Genomic DNA, 14226 nt, shown 5'->3' with positions numbered 1-14226 from the left:
AATGAAGCTTCTCTTTTCAGTCTATTAAATCTTAAAATATTTCTTTCAAAATAATTTCTTTAAGCATGTTTTTTTCCTTGAAAAGTACCAAACTGAGGAGCCGCTCTTATTTTCACAATTCTACTAGTAAATGTTTCTGTTGAAATATGATCTAAACCATGAGCTTCTCAGTGGAATATACATTTTAAAGAGTTTCTTTTACTAACAGAACATATGAGCAGATGCCTATTAATGCATTAGGCATAAAGTACCCCCTTGCTCTTGACATCTCATCTGATTTCATTTTCTTTGTTAATTAACACAGCAAAACATTTCTAGTGACTATAGTAGACTTTTGTTACTGTAAAAACTGCCTCTGAAATCTGAACAGTCTTTTGAGTACAAAATTACTTGTGCTTCTATATAATATGGGAGGTTAAGATGCTATTTCTTCATGTCACTGAAAAGTCTGTACTATCGGAATAGGTACTGAGTATTATATAGATAGCTCTCTGAATGTAAAATATACGTTTTCCTGATCTTTCAGATGTTTTTGTTTAATATGTCAGTCATGAATCATCAGTAAGAATTTAATAGAGGGTAGCAGTCTTATTTCTTTAGCAGCTTGCTGTTACAAAAGCCTTTAAATTGGAACTTCTTTGCATCTGAATATGACACTGCATCAAATCTACTCCAAATAGCCCCTTAAAAGTTGCATTTATGAAAACTCTGGCAAATCCTTCTTCCCTATGAAGCAGGGAGTGTTTCTCCCTGATGAGTATGATCAAGACAAATGCAAGCTACCTAACAAAAGTCTTTTCAGAGAAAAGTTTGTGGAGGATTAACAGAATAAGCTAAATATAACTATATTTGTTGCTGTTGTGACAGAAGGATTTTGGGGGTGAAGCAACTTAGCATATCACAGGAGGTGCAGAGTACTTTCTAAATATTTATTGATGCAAGTATCACACATGGAATCTAATTACTTCCAGTGATGTGCTTGAAGCAGCCAAATTAATCAGCCCATGTCTGAAAACTCTGTAATTGAAGTAATTTGTATGCAGATTATACAAACTTCTTGAGCAAAATTCATCAAGGTCTTTGCCGTTCTTCATGAATGCAAAATGTTTCGCAGGAAGTGCACTTTGAACTGCAAATGAAATCTTCCATAGGAGTGAATAAATGGACTCTATTTACATACCATGAATAAATGATCCCAAGAAGTTCATTTGATAAATGCCTGCCTTTGTGTTTCTGGGGAAGAAAAACAGAAAGAAAGCCAAACGAAAAATCCCAACAACATTACTATTTCTCTCTAAACCCAGTCTAAATAATGATATGGCAGCTTTATGGTTATGCGTGAATTCCCTGGTATTTCTTACATACAGGGCAATCAGAAGTCACTGTGTTATTATTGTCTTTGGGTTAAAAAATATTTATTTTGGGCAGTCCCCATCCTGTGACTGCAAGTTTATAAAGGTCCAGCAAAATATTGGACTATCTTAGATCACAATTTCTGTCCTGTGAGTTACTTATAATTGGCTAGTGAAACCTCACCTGTCCTCATAAATGGAAAAAAAATTAATTGTTAGAGCAGTCCAAGAACCCTCCCTCTTTAGTCTTATCTAAGTGAGATTTTTTAAACTCATAGTTTAATGACACCCAGGGGAAGAGAAGCAAGTTGTCACCTTTAGCAGAGGAGTTGTTCCCAGCTTGAGTGTACTTCTCAAGCTAGAGGCAGGCTGATAGGCTCTCTTTTCCATTGCTGCTGCTGAAGTCACAGCATTGATTTGCACTGTGCAAGAAGTCACACAATGTCTTTTTGGCTTTAGGATATTGCCAGTTTTCTTTGAATTGTCAGTTTCAGATACTTGGGGCAGAATACAAAGATTGTTGAAGAATTTGGGTAAAAACAGAATAAATCTGTCTTTAACTGGGCAGTGCCTTACTTCAAGTAACTCTAAATGTGACCAGATCACAGAGCAGGTGAAGGTTTGTGATGTGAGTTTTGTTCTGTAATATTCACAGAATCATAGAATGGCCTGGATTGGAAGGGACCTTAAAGCTCATCTCATTCCAGCCCCTCCTGCCATGAGTGCCTTCCACTAGACCATGTTTTTCCAAGCCCTGTCCAACCTGGCCTTGAACACTTCCAGGGATGGGACAGCCACAGCTTCTCTGGGCAACCTGTGCCAGGGCCTCACCCTCCTTGCAGTAAAGAGTTTTTCCTAATATCTAATCTAAACCTACTCCTTTTCAGTTTTAAGCCATTCCCCCTTGTCCTCTCACTCCAGGCCCTTGAAAATAGTCTCTCTCCATCTTTCTTGTCAGCCCCCTTTAGGACCTGGAAGGTCACAATTAGGTCACGCTGGAGCCTCTCTTCTCCAGGCTGAATAATCCCAATTCTCTCAGCCTTTCATAGCAAAGTGTCTCAGTTTAAAAGATAGATGTCTGCCAAGGAAGGTGGGAATCTTCCCAGAATGGAAAAGATGACCCCCTCCCTCCAAATTATCACTTCAAAATTATGGGGTTTCCAGGCAAAAATATAGGAAAAGGAATAGCAGTTCTTTACTGGCTAATATAATAAAATATAATTATATATTTAATATAATATAATATAATATAATATAATAAAATATAATATAATATAATATAATATAATATATATAGAACAGAACAAACAACAACAACAAAAGCAATAACAGAAGTTTTCCTGCCTGTTAAGTAATTTTTTCCCTTGGGTGTAGTTACAACCACAACCGGCAGGGAGCACTGTTGGCTTCTAGCAGGCCAGACAGGCTTCAGTGACTCCCTGAGACTTTAGGGGACACTGACATGAGCTTGGCAACCTCTTCAGGTGGTGGGAGCTCAGGCAAAGAGGACAGGAGATTGCTCCTTTTGCAGAGCTCATGGGCAGCAGTTGGTTCTGGTACCCCCACTGGCAGCTGGCACACTCTGGGGAGGTGGGCGTGGCTTGGTCACAATGTCAGGCTACTGTGCAGACAAGTGGCCCGGCACGGGCAGCCCCAGTCCTGGCAGCCTCCCACATGTTGGCTCTGGATCCCCAAACGGCTGGGAAACAGGGAAAAAACGAGCAGGCTTGCAGTGTAGAAACTGTGGCAGATCGAAGTCCTGGAGCCTAACACACAGGAGTAGCTGCGGCCACCACACTGCAGGCGGGGGTCCAGTGGGACATGGTCCCAGTCCCAGGTGGCACCACATGCACTGGCTCTGGGCTCCTGAACAACAGGGAAGCAAGCAGGCAGGCCCTGGTCGCAGTGCCAGGAAAAAAACACGGCAACAGTATTTCAAGCCAGATGCACTCAGTGTGTCCCCATGTGGCCACCACCTCAATCCTGAACCAGAAGAGAGTGAGAGAGCCCCAGGCCCCACCCTGCCCAGGTCCCAGGCCAAGCTTACACCTCTTATGATATCCCCTGAGCCATGGAAAACCTGGACAGCAAGGCTTTTAAAAGCACCTGCACCGAAACAGGGGCTCTCCCCACCCCCAGCCCCACACAAATCCAGTCCCTTGCCTTAAAAGATACAGCAACCATTTTTTGGGCACAAAGCAGAGGATCGGGAAATATACTATCATATAGTAAATCATAACTCACTCCAAGACAGAAAGATGCTCCATCCCTCTGATCATCTTGGTGCCTCCTCTGGACTCACTCTAACAGGTCCATGTCCTTTCTGTGCTGGGGACCCCTGAGCTGGAGGCAGCACTACAGATGGGGTCTCACCAGAACAGAGGGGCAGAATCTCCTCCTTCCCTGCTGCCCACACTGTGGGATCAGCCCAGCACACGGGGTTTCTGGGTGCCAGTGCACACGGCCGGGGCATGTCCAGCCTCTCACCTACCAGTACCCCAGGTCCTTCTCCCCAGGGCTGCTCTTGATCTGTTCATCCCTCAGCCTGGATTGATCCTGGGGATTGTCCCGACCCAGGTGCAGCACCAGCACTTGATCGTTTTAAACCTCATGAGATTCCCATGGGCCACTTCTTGAGCTTGTCCAGGTCCCTCTGGATGGCCCTGTCCTTCAGGTATGTCACCCGCACCACTGAGTTTGGTATCATCTGCAAACCTACTGAGGGTGCCCTCTACCCCTTTGTGTGTGTCATTAATGAGGATTTTAAATAACACTGTGTAGCGGGTTGACCCTGTCTGGGTGCCAGGTGCCCACTCAGTCGCTCTATCACTCCCTTTCCCACTGGGACAGGGAAGAGAAGATGGAGAACAACCAGCAGAGTGAGATAAGGTACAGTAACAGAAAGAAATAAGCGGAAATCTGCACGCGCATGGGCCAAAGAGAAAAAAGGTCAGTCTCTACTTCCCATCAGCAGTGATGTTCGGACACTTCCTGGGAAGCAGGGCTTCAGCATGTGTAATGGTTCCTCCAGAAGGCAAACATTGAAAACTCATGAATGCCCTCCCTTCTTCCTCTCTCCCTTAGCTTATATATATATAAGCTGATGTCATATGGTAAGGAATATCCCTTTGGCCAATTTGTGTCAGCTGGCCCGGTTGTGTCCCTTCCCAGGATCTTGCCACTCCCATCCCCTTTGATGGGGGAAGGAATGTCAGAGGGACAGCACTGCTCGGCAGTAGCCAAAACACTGGTCTGTTATCAACACCCTTCCAGCTACCAATGCAAAGCACAGCACTGTAAGGGCTGTGAACTTTACCTTGGACAGACCCAATACAATCTCCACCCCTTATTCCAAACCATTTGCATCATGCTCAGATCCCATATAATCTATATACTCTTATTACTAGGATCCTTAAACCATCTCTATACCAAACATACATTTTATTAACTACTATCCCCTGTCCTTTTACATCCCTCTAGGTGGTCTCCATTCCATCAGAATGTGAGGTCAGGACAGGAGAAATAGTACACTTGATGGTTCATGGTTGAGCACCACCACCATCCCTGTTCCTCATTGCATTCTTCTTGCTCCTCACAAAATTCATTCTTTGTCAGTTCACGTCACTCCTGCTACTTTACCTTCTGTAACATACAACTTACACTATAGGTTATTCTTACCCCAAGGTTAAATCTCCTTGAGGTACACATCAGGTCTCCTCATCCTCCCACATCACCCACCAAGTAGACCCAGGTCCTTGGGCAAAGACAATCCCACAAATGGGTTTGCCTTTTCCCATGGGGAAGAAATCCACTCTCACTTCCCTATGTGTAGCAGGGACCTTGTCTCCTTCCACAGTGTCTAAGGGCTTAGTTTGGGCAGGATAAGGGTGGTTAGCAGATCCCCTAGTGTTGACTAGCCAAGTGGCTTCTGCTAAGTTTGCATCTCAGTGCTTTCATGTCCCATTACATAATGCCCCTAACATAGTTTTCAGTAGCCCATTATATCTTTCAATCTTCCCAGAGGCCTGTGTATGATAGGGAATATGATATATCCACTTAATGCCATGTCTCTTTGGCCAGGAGTTTATAAGATTATTTCGAAAATGAGTCTCATTGTCTGACCAAATTCTATCTGGGGTTCTATGTTGCCACAAAATGTGTCTTTCAAGACCTGAAATAGTGTTCTGGGCAGTGGCATGGTTTACTGGGTATGTTTCCAGCCAGCCAGTTGTGGCCTTTTCCATGGTGAGCATATAACTCTTGCCTTGGCATGTTCATGGCAATGGCCCAATGTAATCAATTTGCCAGGCTTCACCATACTGGAAACTGAGCCACCGCCCTCCACTCCAAGGGGGCTTCATTCATGTGGCTCACTTGATGGCAGCACGTTTCACACTCATGGATAACCTGTTAAATAGCCTCCATGGTCAGGTCCACCCTTCAATCATGAGCCCATCTATTTGTTGCATCCCTTCCAAGATGCCCTGATATCTCATTGGCCCATTGGGCTATAAATACCTCACCATTTCTTTCCCAGTCTAGGTCCACCTGAGCTATTCCACTTTTGGCAGCCTTATCTACCCGTTCATTGTTTTGATGCTCCTCAGTGGCATGACTCCTGGGCACATGTGCATCTACATAATGTACTTTCAGTCATGTTTTCTATTTGTGCAGCAATGTCCTGCCACAATGCAGGAGCCCAGATGGGTTTACCCCTGCGTTGCCAATTGCTTTTCTTCTACTGCTGCAGCCATCCCCATAGGGCATTAGCCACCATCCAGGAGTTGGTATAGAAATATAGTATGGGCCACTTTTCTCGCTCAGCAATCTCTAGGGCTAGTTGAATGGCTTTCACCTCTGCAAATTGGCTTGATTCACCTTCCCCTTCAGCAGCCTCAGTGACTTGTCATGTGGGACTCCACACAGCAGCTTTCCACCTCCAATGGTTTCCTATCACTCAGCAGGATCCATCAGTAAATAAAGCATAGCTTCTTTTGTTTTCTGGTAACTCGTTATATGGTGGTGCTTCTTGGGCACAAGTCACCTTCTCAGGCAATGCTCCAAAATCTCTGGCTTCTGGCCAATCCAAAATCTCTTCTAGGATTCCTGGGAAATTGGGTTTTCCCATTCAGGCTTGTGTAATTAATGCTACCCATTTACTCCATGTAGTGCTGGTTGCATGATGTGTTGAGGCAATGCTTCCTTTGAACATCCAGTGTAGGATGGGCAATCACAGTACCAAGAGGAGACACGCTTCTGTCCAAACAACTTCTGAGGCAGCTCGAACCTCCTCATAAATTGCTAGTATCTCTTTTTCAGTTGGACTATAGTGGGCTTCTGATCCTCAATAACTCCAGCTCCAAAACCCTAATGGTTGACCTCAGGTTTCTCCTGCAGTCCTTTGCCAGAGGCTCCAGGTGAGGCCCTACTCCCCAGCTGCAGTGGAGAGTATATTTTGCACAGCTGGTCCTGTCCAAACAGGCCCAAGAGCTATCACACGAGCTATTTCCTGTCTGATTTGCTCAAAAGCCTGTTGTTGCTCAGTGCCCCACTCGAAGTGGTTCTTCTGGGTCACTTGATAGAGGGGGCCCACAAGCTGACTATAACCTGGAATGTGCATTCTCCAGAACCCCACAAGGCCCAGGAAAGCTTGTTTCCTTCTTATTAGCTGGTGGAGACATAGTTGCAATTTTGTCAACCACCTCTGTAGGCACATGGCAGCATCCATCCTGCCATTTTATTCCCAAGAACTGGATCTCCTATGCAGGTCCCTTTGCCTTACTTTGTTTAATGGCAAGGCCAGCTTTCAGAAGAATTTGGATTATTTTCTTTCCTTTCTCAAAAACTTCTGCTATATTGCCCCACACAATGATATCATCAATATATTGTAGATGTTCTGGAGCTCCAGCCTGTTCCAGGGCAGTCTGGATCAAGCCATGGTAGATGGTGGGACTGTGTTTCCATCACTGGGTCAGTCGGTTTCAGGTGTATTGGACACCCCTCCAGGTGAAAGCAAATTGTGGTCTGCACTCTGCCACCAGAGGGACTGAGAAAAATGCATTAGCGATGTCACTTGTGGCATACCATTTGGCTGCTTTTGACTCCAGCTCATTGGAGTTCCAACATGTCTGGTATGGAAGCACTTTTAGGTGGCGTGACTTCATTCAGGCCCTCAAAGTCCACTGTCAGCCTCCATTCCCCATTTGATTTCTGCACAGGCCAAATGGGGCTAAGGGTGAGTGGGTTCTGCTGATTACTCCTTGGCTCTCAAGTTGACAAATTAGTTAATGGATAGGAGTTCTAGAGTCTCAGTTTGTGCGATACTGCTGCCGGTGCACTGTCCTGGTAGCAATTGGTACTTGTTGATCTACCTGCAGCAATGCTACCTTCAGCAATCCTGAGGGGATCTTCTGAGAGCCCAGGTGGGGTGGATAACTGTTTGATCTTCTCTGTATTCACTTTAGCTACACCAAAAGCCCATTGATACCCTTTTGGATCCTTGAAATACCCTCTCATGATGTAGTTGATGCCAAAGATACAAGGGGCCTCTGGGCCAGTCACAGTGGGGTCCTTTTGCCATCTGTCCCCTGTTAAGCTCAACTCAGCCTCTATTACAGACAACTCTTGGCATCCCCCGTCACTCCAGAGATCCAGATAGGTTCTGTACTCTTGTGCCTTGATATTTATTAAAAGGCCTTTAAGGTACACCTTGGGCAGCACAAGAGCCTGACATGGGCTACACCCAAGGTGGACTTAAAATGGTCACAAAATGGATGACCGGTCATGAGGTCTTACACTTTTATAAGTTTTGATCCATTTGCATATTGGGGTTTAATTGTCCAAATTACAGCCTAGGGTTGTGAAGTCTCATCCTTCTTGTTTTCGTTCTTCAGTCCACCATTGTTTATGCTTTTGGGCCTGAAACTTGCACTTGTTGTCCTTGGTTTTCAGCTGGAAGAGTTTGTTTTGTCTACCTACTGTGTGGAGAGAGCTTACTAGCATTTAATATGAGGCTCAGAACTACACCCCTAGGCAGCACAGAATCTGAAAAACACAAAAGCTAAAACTTAAGGCATCAACATGGCCTTTTCTTGTGGCTTCCCTTCCTTCTGACGGGTTGGAGAGGCGCGATCTCTTGGGCTGCCCCTAAAAGTAGGGGTACTGGCTCATAGGGATGAGGGAGTAAGCAGTTTCTTCTACATTTCGGAGCCAGGAGGATGCCACATCTACAGTTGGCGTATCCATTTGCAGATAATACAGTGATACTAAGCTGCTGGAATATGATGCAGGGGCACCTTGAATCACCTTCCTCCATATGGCGAGTGTACTAGGGACCTCCTCTGGATCTTTAGAAACACTGTCATTCTTTAGATCACTATAGACAACTTGCAGCACTGCTAGTTCTCTCAAGTACTGGATACCTTCATCTGCAGTGGTCCACTTTCCTGGGGATTTCACAAGATGGATATCTTGCCCTTATGCTTGAGAGAAGCCATTTCCAAAGGTTCAAAATGGCTCCTTCCTTTCTGATTCCTCTTTCAATTTCCTGTGGGCAAAAAACAGGGGCAGCGGCAGCAGCTTCTCCTTCCCAGCCCCCCACCTGAAGAAAGGCATTAAATAGCGCCAGTGCTGAGGCAGCCGCCACTGCCCACATGGTGGCAGCAGGGCCACATGGCTGATGACAAAAACGTGGTGGGTGACTCCCCAGTGCGGAACCTGAACAAAATTAACTTCTCGATGCTGTGGGATCCTGCAGGAATCTTTGAATTAGTGAAACTTGTTGGCAATGGTACCCATGAGCAGCAATTTTTCTTCTAGTCAGAGAAAAGGAGGAAGTGAGGACATGTGAGGAAAAAACATGGCGGCACCAAGGTCAGTGGAAAAGAAAGAGGGGGAGGAGGTGCTCCAAGTATTGGAGCTGAAATTCCTCTAAAAGCCGTAGTGAGGACTATGGTGAAACAAACTGTCCCCCTGTAATGCATGAAGTCCATGGGAGGTGCAGAATCCACTCACAGCCCATGAGAAAAGTGCTCATGCTGGAGTGGGTGGATACCAGAGAAAGCTGTTATCTAGTAAGAAACCCAAATAAAGAGAGGGCCCCTGCTTCCAGAGACAGAGAGAAAAGACCCTTGCTTCCAAACTAGAGCAGCCTAGCCTTAAAAGACTGCACCCCGTGGACAAGTGACACACGCCACAACAGTTTTGGGAAGACTTTGCCCATGGGAGGGACCCCATAGCATAGCAGAGGAAAGACTCGTCTCCCTGAGCAAACAAAAAGAAGATCTTGAATGACAAACTGACCAAGACCACCACACCGTCTCCCTGTGCTATCAGTGGAAAAGAGAGAAGGACTAGGGGGAAAAAGTGTTTTAAAGGTCTATTTTACATCTCATTATTCTCCTCTGTTAATAATAAATTTACTTTATACCTTTAAATTTGAACCTGTTTTGCCCTTAGAGTATTTTTCTCCCAATCCTTACCTCAACTCATGAACCCTTTGTTAATTTTTTTCCCTCTCCTCTGCCCAACTGTAGCAAGAAAAGTGAATGACTTTTGTGGGTGCCTTGCATTTGGCCAGTGTCAAACCACGACAACCATCCAACCACTTTCTTACCCATCTAAGAGGCCACCCATCAAATCTATCTCTCTCCAATTTAGAGAGAAAGATGTTGTGGGGCTCCATGTCAAACGCTATACAGAAGTCCACAGAAAGGACATCTGTAGTCCTTCCCTTGTCCACTGATAGAGTCACTCCATCAGAGGAGGCCACTGGATTGGTCAAGCAGGACTTGCCCTTGGTGAAGCCACGCTGGCTGTCCTGAATCACCTCCCTGCCCTCCATGTGCTTTCGCAGTTTCCCAGAGTATCTGTTCCATGATCTTCCCAGGCACAGAGGTGAAGCTGACAGGGTGGTGGTTCCCAGGGTCCTCCTTTCCACCCTTTTTAAAGATGGGGGCAATGTTTCTCTTTTTCCAGTCACCTGGGACTTCACCTGACTGCCATGGCTTTTCACATATGGAGAGTTGCTTGGCAACTACATCAGCCAATTTCCTCAGGACTCTGGGATGCATTTTATCAGGTCCCATGGACTTATGTGCATTCAGGTTCCTCAGGTGATCATGAGCCTGATCTTAGAGTGGGAGGGACTTTGCTCCCTCAGTCCCCATCCTGCTGTCCATCCATTCAACAGGTGTGGGAAGAGAGGTTGGCATTGAAGACTGAGTCAAAAAAGTTGAGTACCTCAGCCTTCTCCTTGTCCATTGTTACCAGTTTCCAGCACTGTTTATCAGGGGGTAACACCTTCTTTGACCTTCATTTTCTGGCTGACAGACCTGTAGAAATCCTTCCTGTTATTCTTTGTGTCCCTTGCCAGGTTCAGTTCAAGCTTCACCTTGGCCTTCCTCACCCCATCCCTACACAACCAGACTCCATCTCTATACTCTTCCCAGAATAGCAGTACTTGTTCCCACTGCCTGTGCATTTCCTTCTTTCCCTTTAGTTTGGCCAGCAGTTCCCCACCCAACCATGCCAGTCTCTTGCCTTCCTTGCGCAGATTTTTACTCCTGGGGATCACCTCCTGGGGTATTCTTTAGGCTCACCAATGTATTTGGTTGCTCGTGCAATGTCTGTGATTTTTGATCTGTGAGAAAGATGGTAGTTCAGCCTACTTTGCATTACCTGTACAAAAGTTTCCAAAAATGTAGCCTTTTTTAACCATTGGGGAATGTTCCCTCCATTTAATATTTTTCTGTGGCCTTTGGGTGTATAAGTGAGAATTATAGGCTACTTGTGGATTTCTTTTCAAAAGTTAGTTCGATGCTGCTGAATATCTTTATTTCTCAAAATACAGGCTTATTTGCTTTCCATCTCAGTTGTCAATAATTACTACATCCCTGAAAATATAGGCCTTTAAACTGAATTGAGCTAGAATAGATTCTTATGTTACTCAATGAAATGTCTCAGCATCTTTTGGAGTTCATTAAATAGTTTGTTACAATAGTGATGTTGATATCAGTACCTCCACAGATAAATTATCAGACTTAAAAGAAACACACTGTTACTAATTTTTTGTACTTTAATTTCCTTGAATTTCATTGTATTTGTGCATGATGAAATTAGTAAACAGAGACAGCAGTTGTTCTTTGTTACTATTTAATGATGGTAATAACAGTATACTACTTTGAATTTAAGTTTCTGGGCTTGGTTTATTTTAATACCAATGCATTGTTACTTCATGGTCATTCTGTGCCAACTTCTTTTTCTGGAGCTTAGTTTCGGCTCTCAAGCATAAGCTGGCATTGTTCTTGAAAATAAAACTTTGTATTATTTAAATACCTCCTTCTTTAATGTGTCACTTTGTATATACTAATGTTGAATCTAACTATAATCAGGTGAAAAGAGAGAAATAGCTCCTATTTCTTTAAGATATTTCATCAGAGTAATAACCTAACTTTCATAAAAACCCGATTATACCTTAAATGAAACTGGGAATTATGTTACTTTATTATGTCTGGGGGTTTTGTTTTGTTCAGTTTTTGTTTTTATAAATGAGTTATGACTCCACATTATGTTTTTGCAATTTTATTTACATGCAATTTACATAGAATGGCTTTTTCTTCTGTAGAATAGTCCAGTTGGCCACATCTTTACAGCATATTTATCAACCTACACAAAAGGAAGAGCTGACCAAAAACTGGCTGGTTTTATACACTTACAAATCCCTGTATCTGTCTTAACAGGTGAAAAACCATTTGAATGTCCAAACTGCCATGAGCATTTTGCTAGGAATAGTACACTCAAATGTCACCTGACAGCCTGTCACTCTGGAGCTGGAGCTAAAAAGGGAAGAAAGAAGCTGTACGAATGTCAGGTGGGTAATAGAAGTAGCAGAGTCTGAAACTAGACACCTCCTTCCTATGCTGAGGGAGTGTGAGAGTACTGAGCAGGAAAGGCATAAAGAGTGGACTTTTGTCTCAAAGAACTATTTTTAGCAAAATAAATTATAAAGGTTGCATTCAACCATGACATGAAGGTAAATTCTTATATCTAAGTAGTTCCATTTAAAATATGAAATTACTGATATGGAGCTTCATAATAGTTGATCAGTTAAAATCTTGTGAGTAGATAAGTGTTCATCTGCACCTTACTGATCTTTCTGCTTCTTGATGCACAGACCTAGGCCTTTCCTGCTTGTGGGCATGCTTCACTAAAGTCCAAAATATAAAGTATTATTTTATTTCCTAGTTTATTATTTTTCTGTTTAATACCAGTGTACTGACTGTCTGGAAAGTCATTTCAACTTATGATGACAATCCATAATGTCTTTTAAGCAAATATAAATGCTGTAGATGGATGGCTAGGGTACTTGTTCACTACGCAACTGATGTGAAAAGCTGTTCAGAAGAATATTACTTAGCTTTTAAAAGTTGATTCTGAAAAGCTAGAAAATATGAGAGCTGAGGTTGCTTGTAGCATTTTTATTTGCCATTTTGCTGCCCCACTGCTGTGACAGTCTCAAATAAGGCACTTACCTTATTCAGTTCACAGAATTGCTGTGGTTTGAGGTTAAATTGGGTCATGTAGTAAAGAAAACTGTTGGAGATTGGCTTTATTTGTTCTAAAAAAAGAGTGATCTTATTCACAGAAAGCAGCAAATACTGCAGGAGGTGAATAAATTCATCATTTAATCAGAAATTTCACCAGTGCTGTTGCATTGCTTAGTTGTTATGCTAGACTGAAGTTAATTCTTGGGAGCATGCCTTTGTCTTAAAGATAAGTTTGTTTTGAACATGGGAACTAATATATAACACAAAATTGTACCTAGTAGCTTCATTAAAGATACTGTTTTGTCTTTGTGATCCTTTGGTTTAATTACTTCACCTTGTAGCTTTCTCTGTTACAGATAACTGTGAATGTGGGTTAGTGTTATTTCAGCCTGCAGCAACTACAAGAATTCTTGGATAAATTCTTCTTGATTTTTTTTCTATTTAGAAGTGAATTTGAATAATGTTCAGTAAATAAAATCTTGGTTCACTGAACAAGAAGGAAAAAACAAAATTGCACTTGCTTGATGAGCACTTTTGGTGCTCTTCAGTGAATGCCTTGAGTACTGAATTAGGCTCCACATGGCAAGAACAGTAATTATGTGTTTGGGCATTACTGGTAGTCATTACCTTTATGTATGACTAATTAATTTTCAGTGCTTATCTATAAGGTTGGTATTTTAAGAAGTCTGTGTGTGCAACTTCTTTCTAAAGCATGAGCCTAGGGAACACACATACAAAAACCATGTTACTAGCATCACAAATGTGGTTTTAAGATTTCAACAGCAAAATGGGGATATTCAGCTCCATTACACATACCTGTTCCTTGAGTTAATCCCTGTCAGATACTCCATCATCCTTTTGTGCTGTTGCTGTAAATTGAGGAGATGGAACATTCTGTTTCAAAATTATTTGCCAACAGTGAAGGGCTTCCAACAGTGAAATGCATGTTCTTTGCTTCTTTCTGAAGCCAAGAGCACTCGTATGGACAAAAACCCCTGACCCTGTTTCTTTATTCCAAGCCTGACTCTACTCCACTCTTCTCTCTCTTCTACCCTGGCACCTCATTCATTTCTGCAGTCTTTGTGTATTGTTTTCAAGCTACTTACCTCACTGCCAGCTGAAGGGAAGGAAGCATGCTCGTGCTTTATGAAAATAATATGCCTGCAGTCAAAGCAGTACTTTTAGCTGGAAGAGAATTAAAAAGATGGAGTTTTAAGAGATTTTTATCTGCTAAAATGGCTCAAGTATTTTTTTTGAAATGGCAAAATGTGAGTTTAGTCTATCCAGGTAAATCTTACAATGCCATGAACAAATGAAAACAGATAAGT

The 14226-nt window shown here is 43.1% G+C and overlaps 1 protein-coding gene across 6 annotated transcripts in view; it reads left to right on the top strand.

Annotated features, from left to right (window-relative positions):
* LOC136302540 (zinc finger protein 131-like) overlaps window positions 1-14226 on the top strand; it is a 37239-nt gene that overhangs the window by 15197 nt on the left and 7816 nt on the right. For all 6 annotated transcript variants that reach the window (XM_066206012.1, XM_066206013.1, XM_066206014.1 and 3 more), the window contains one exon: window positions 12092-12222. In XM_066206012.1, coding sequence (XP_066062109.1) covers window positions 12092-12222 — 131 coding nt within the window. The remainder of the gene's footprint in view (window positions 1-12091; window positions 12223-14226) is intronic.

The sequence above is a fragment of the Chamaea fasciata genome, unplaced genomic scaffold, assembly GCF_029207755.1.
Source record: "Chamaea fasciata isolate MVZ Bird 193981 ecotype frontalis unplaced genomic scaffold, bChaFas1.0.hap1 SCAF_29, whole genome shotgun sequence".
In the NCBI taxonomy this organism is placed as follows: domain Eukaryota; kingdom Metazoa; phylum Chordata; class Aves; order Passeriformes; family Sylviidae; genus Chamaea; species Chamaea fasciata.
The sequence above is the reverse complement of the archived record's forward strand: the minus strand, read 5'-3'. Positions and strand labels throughout refer to the sequence as shown.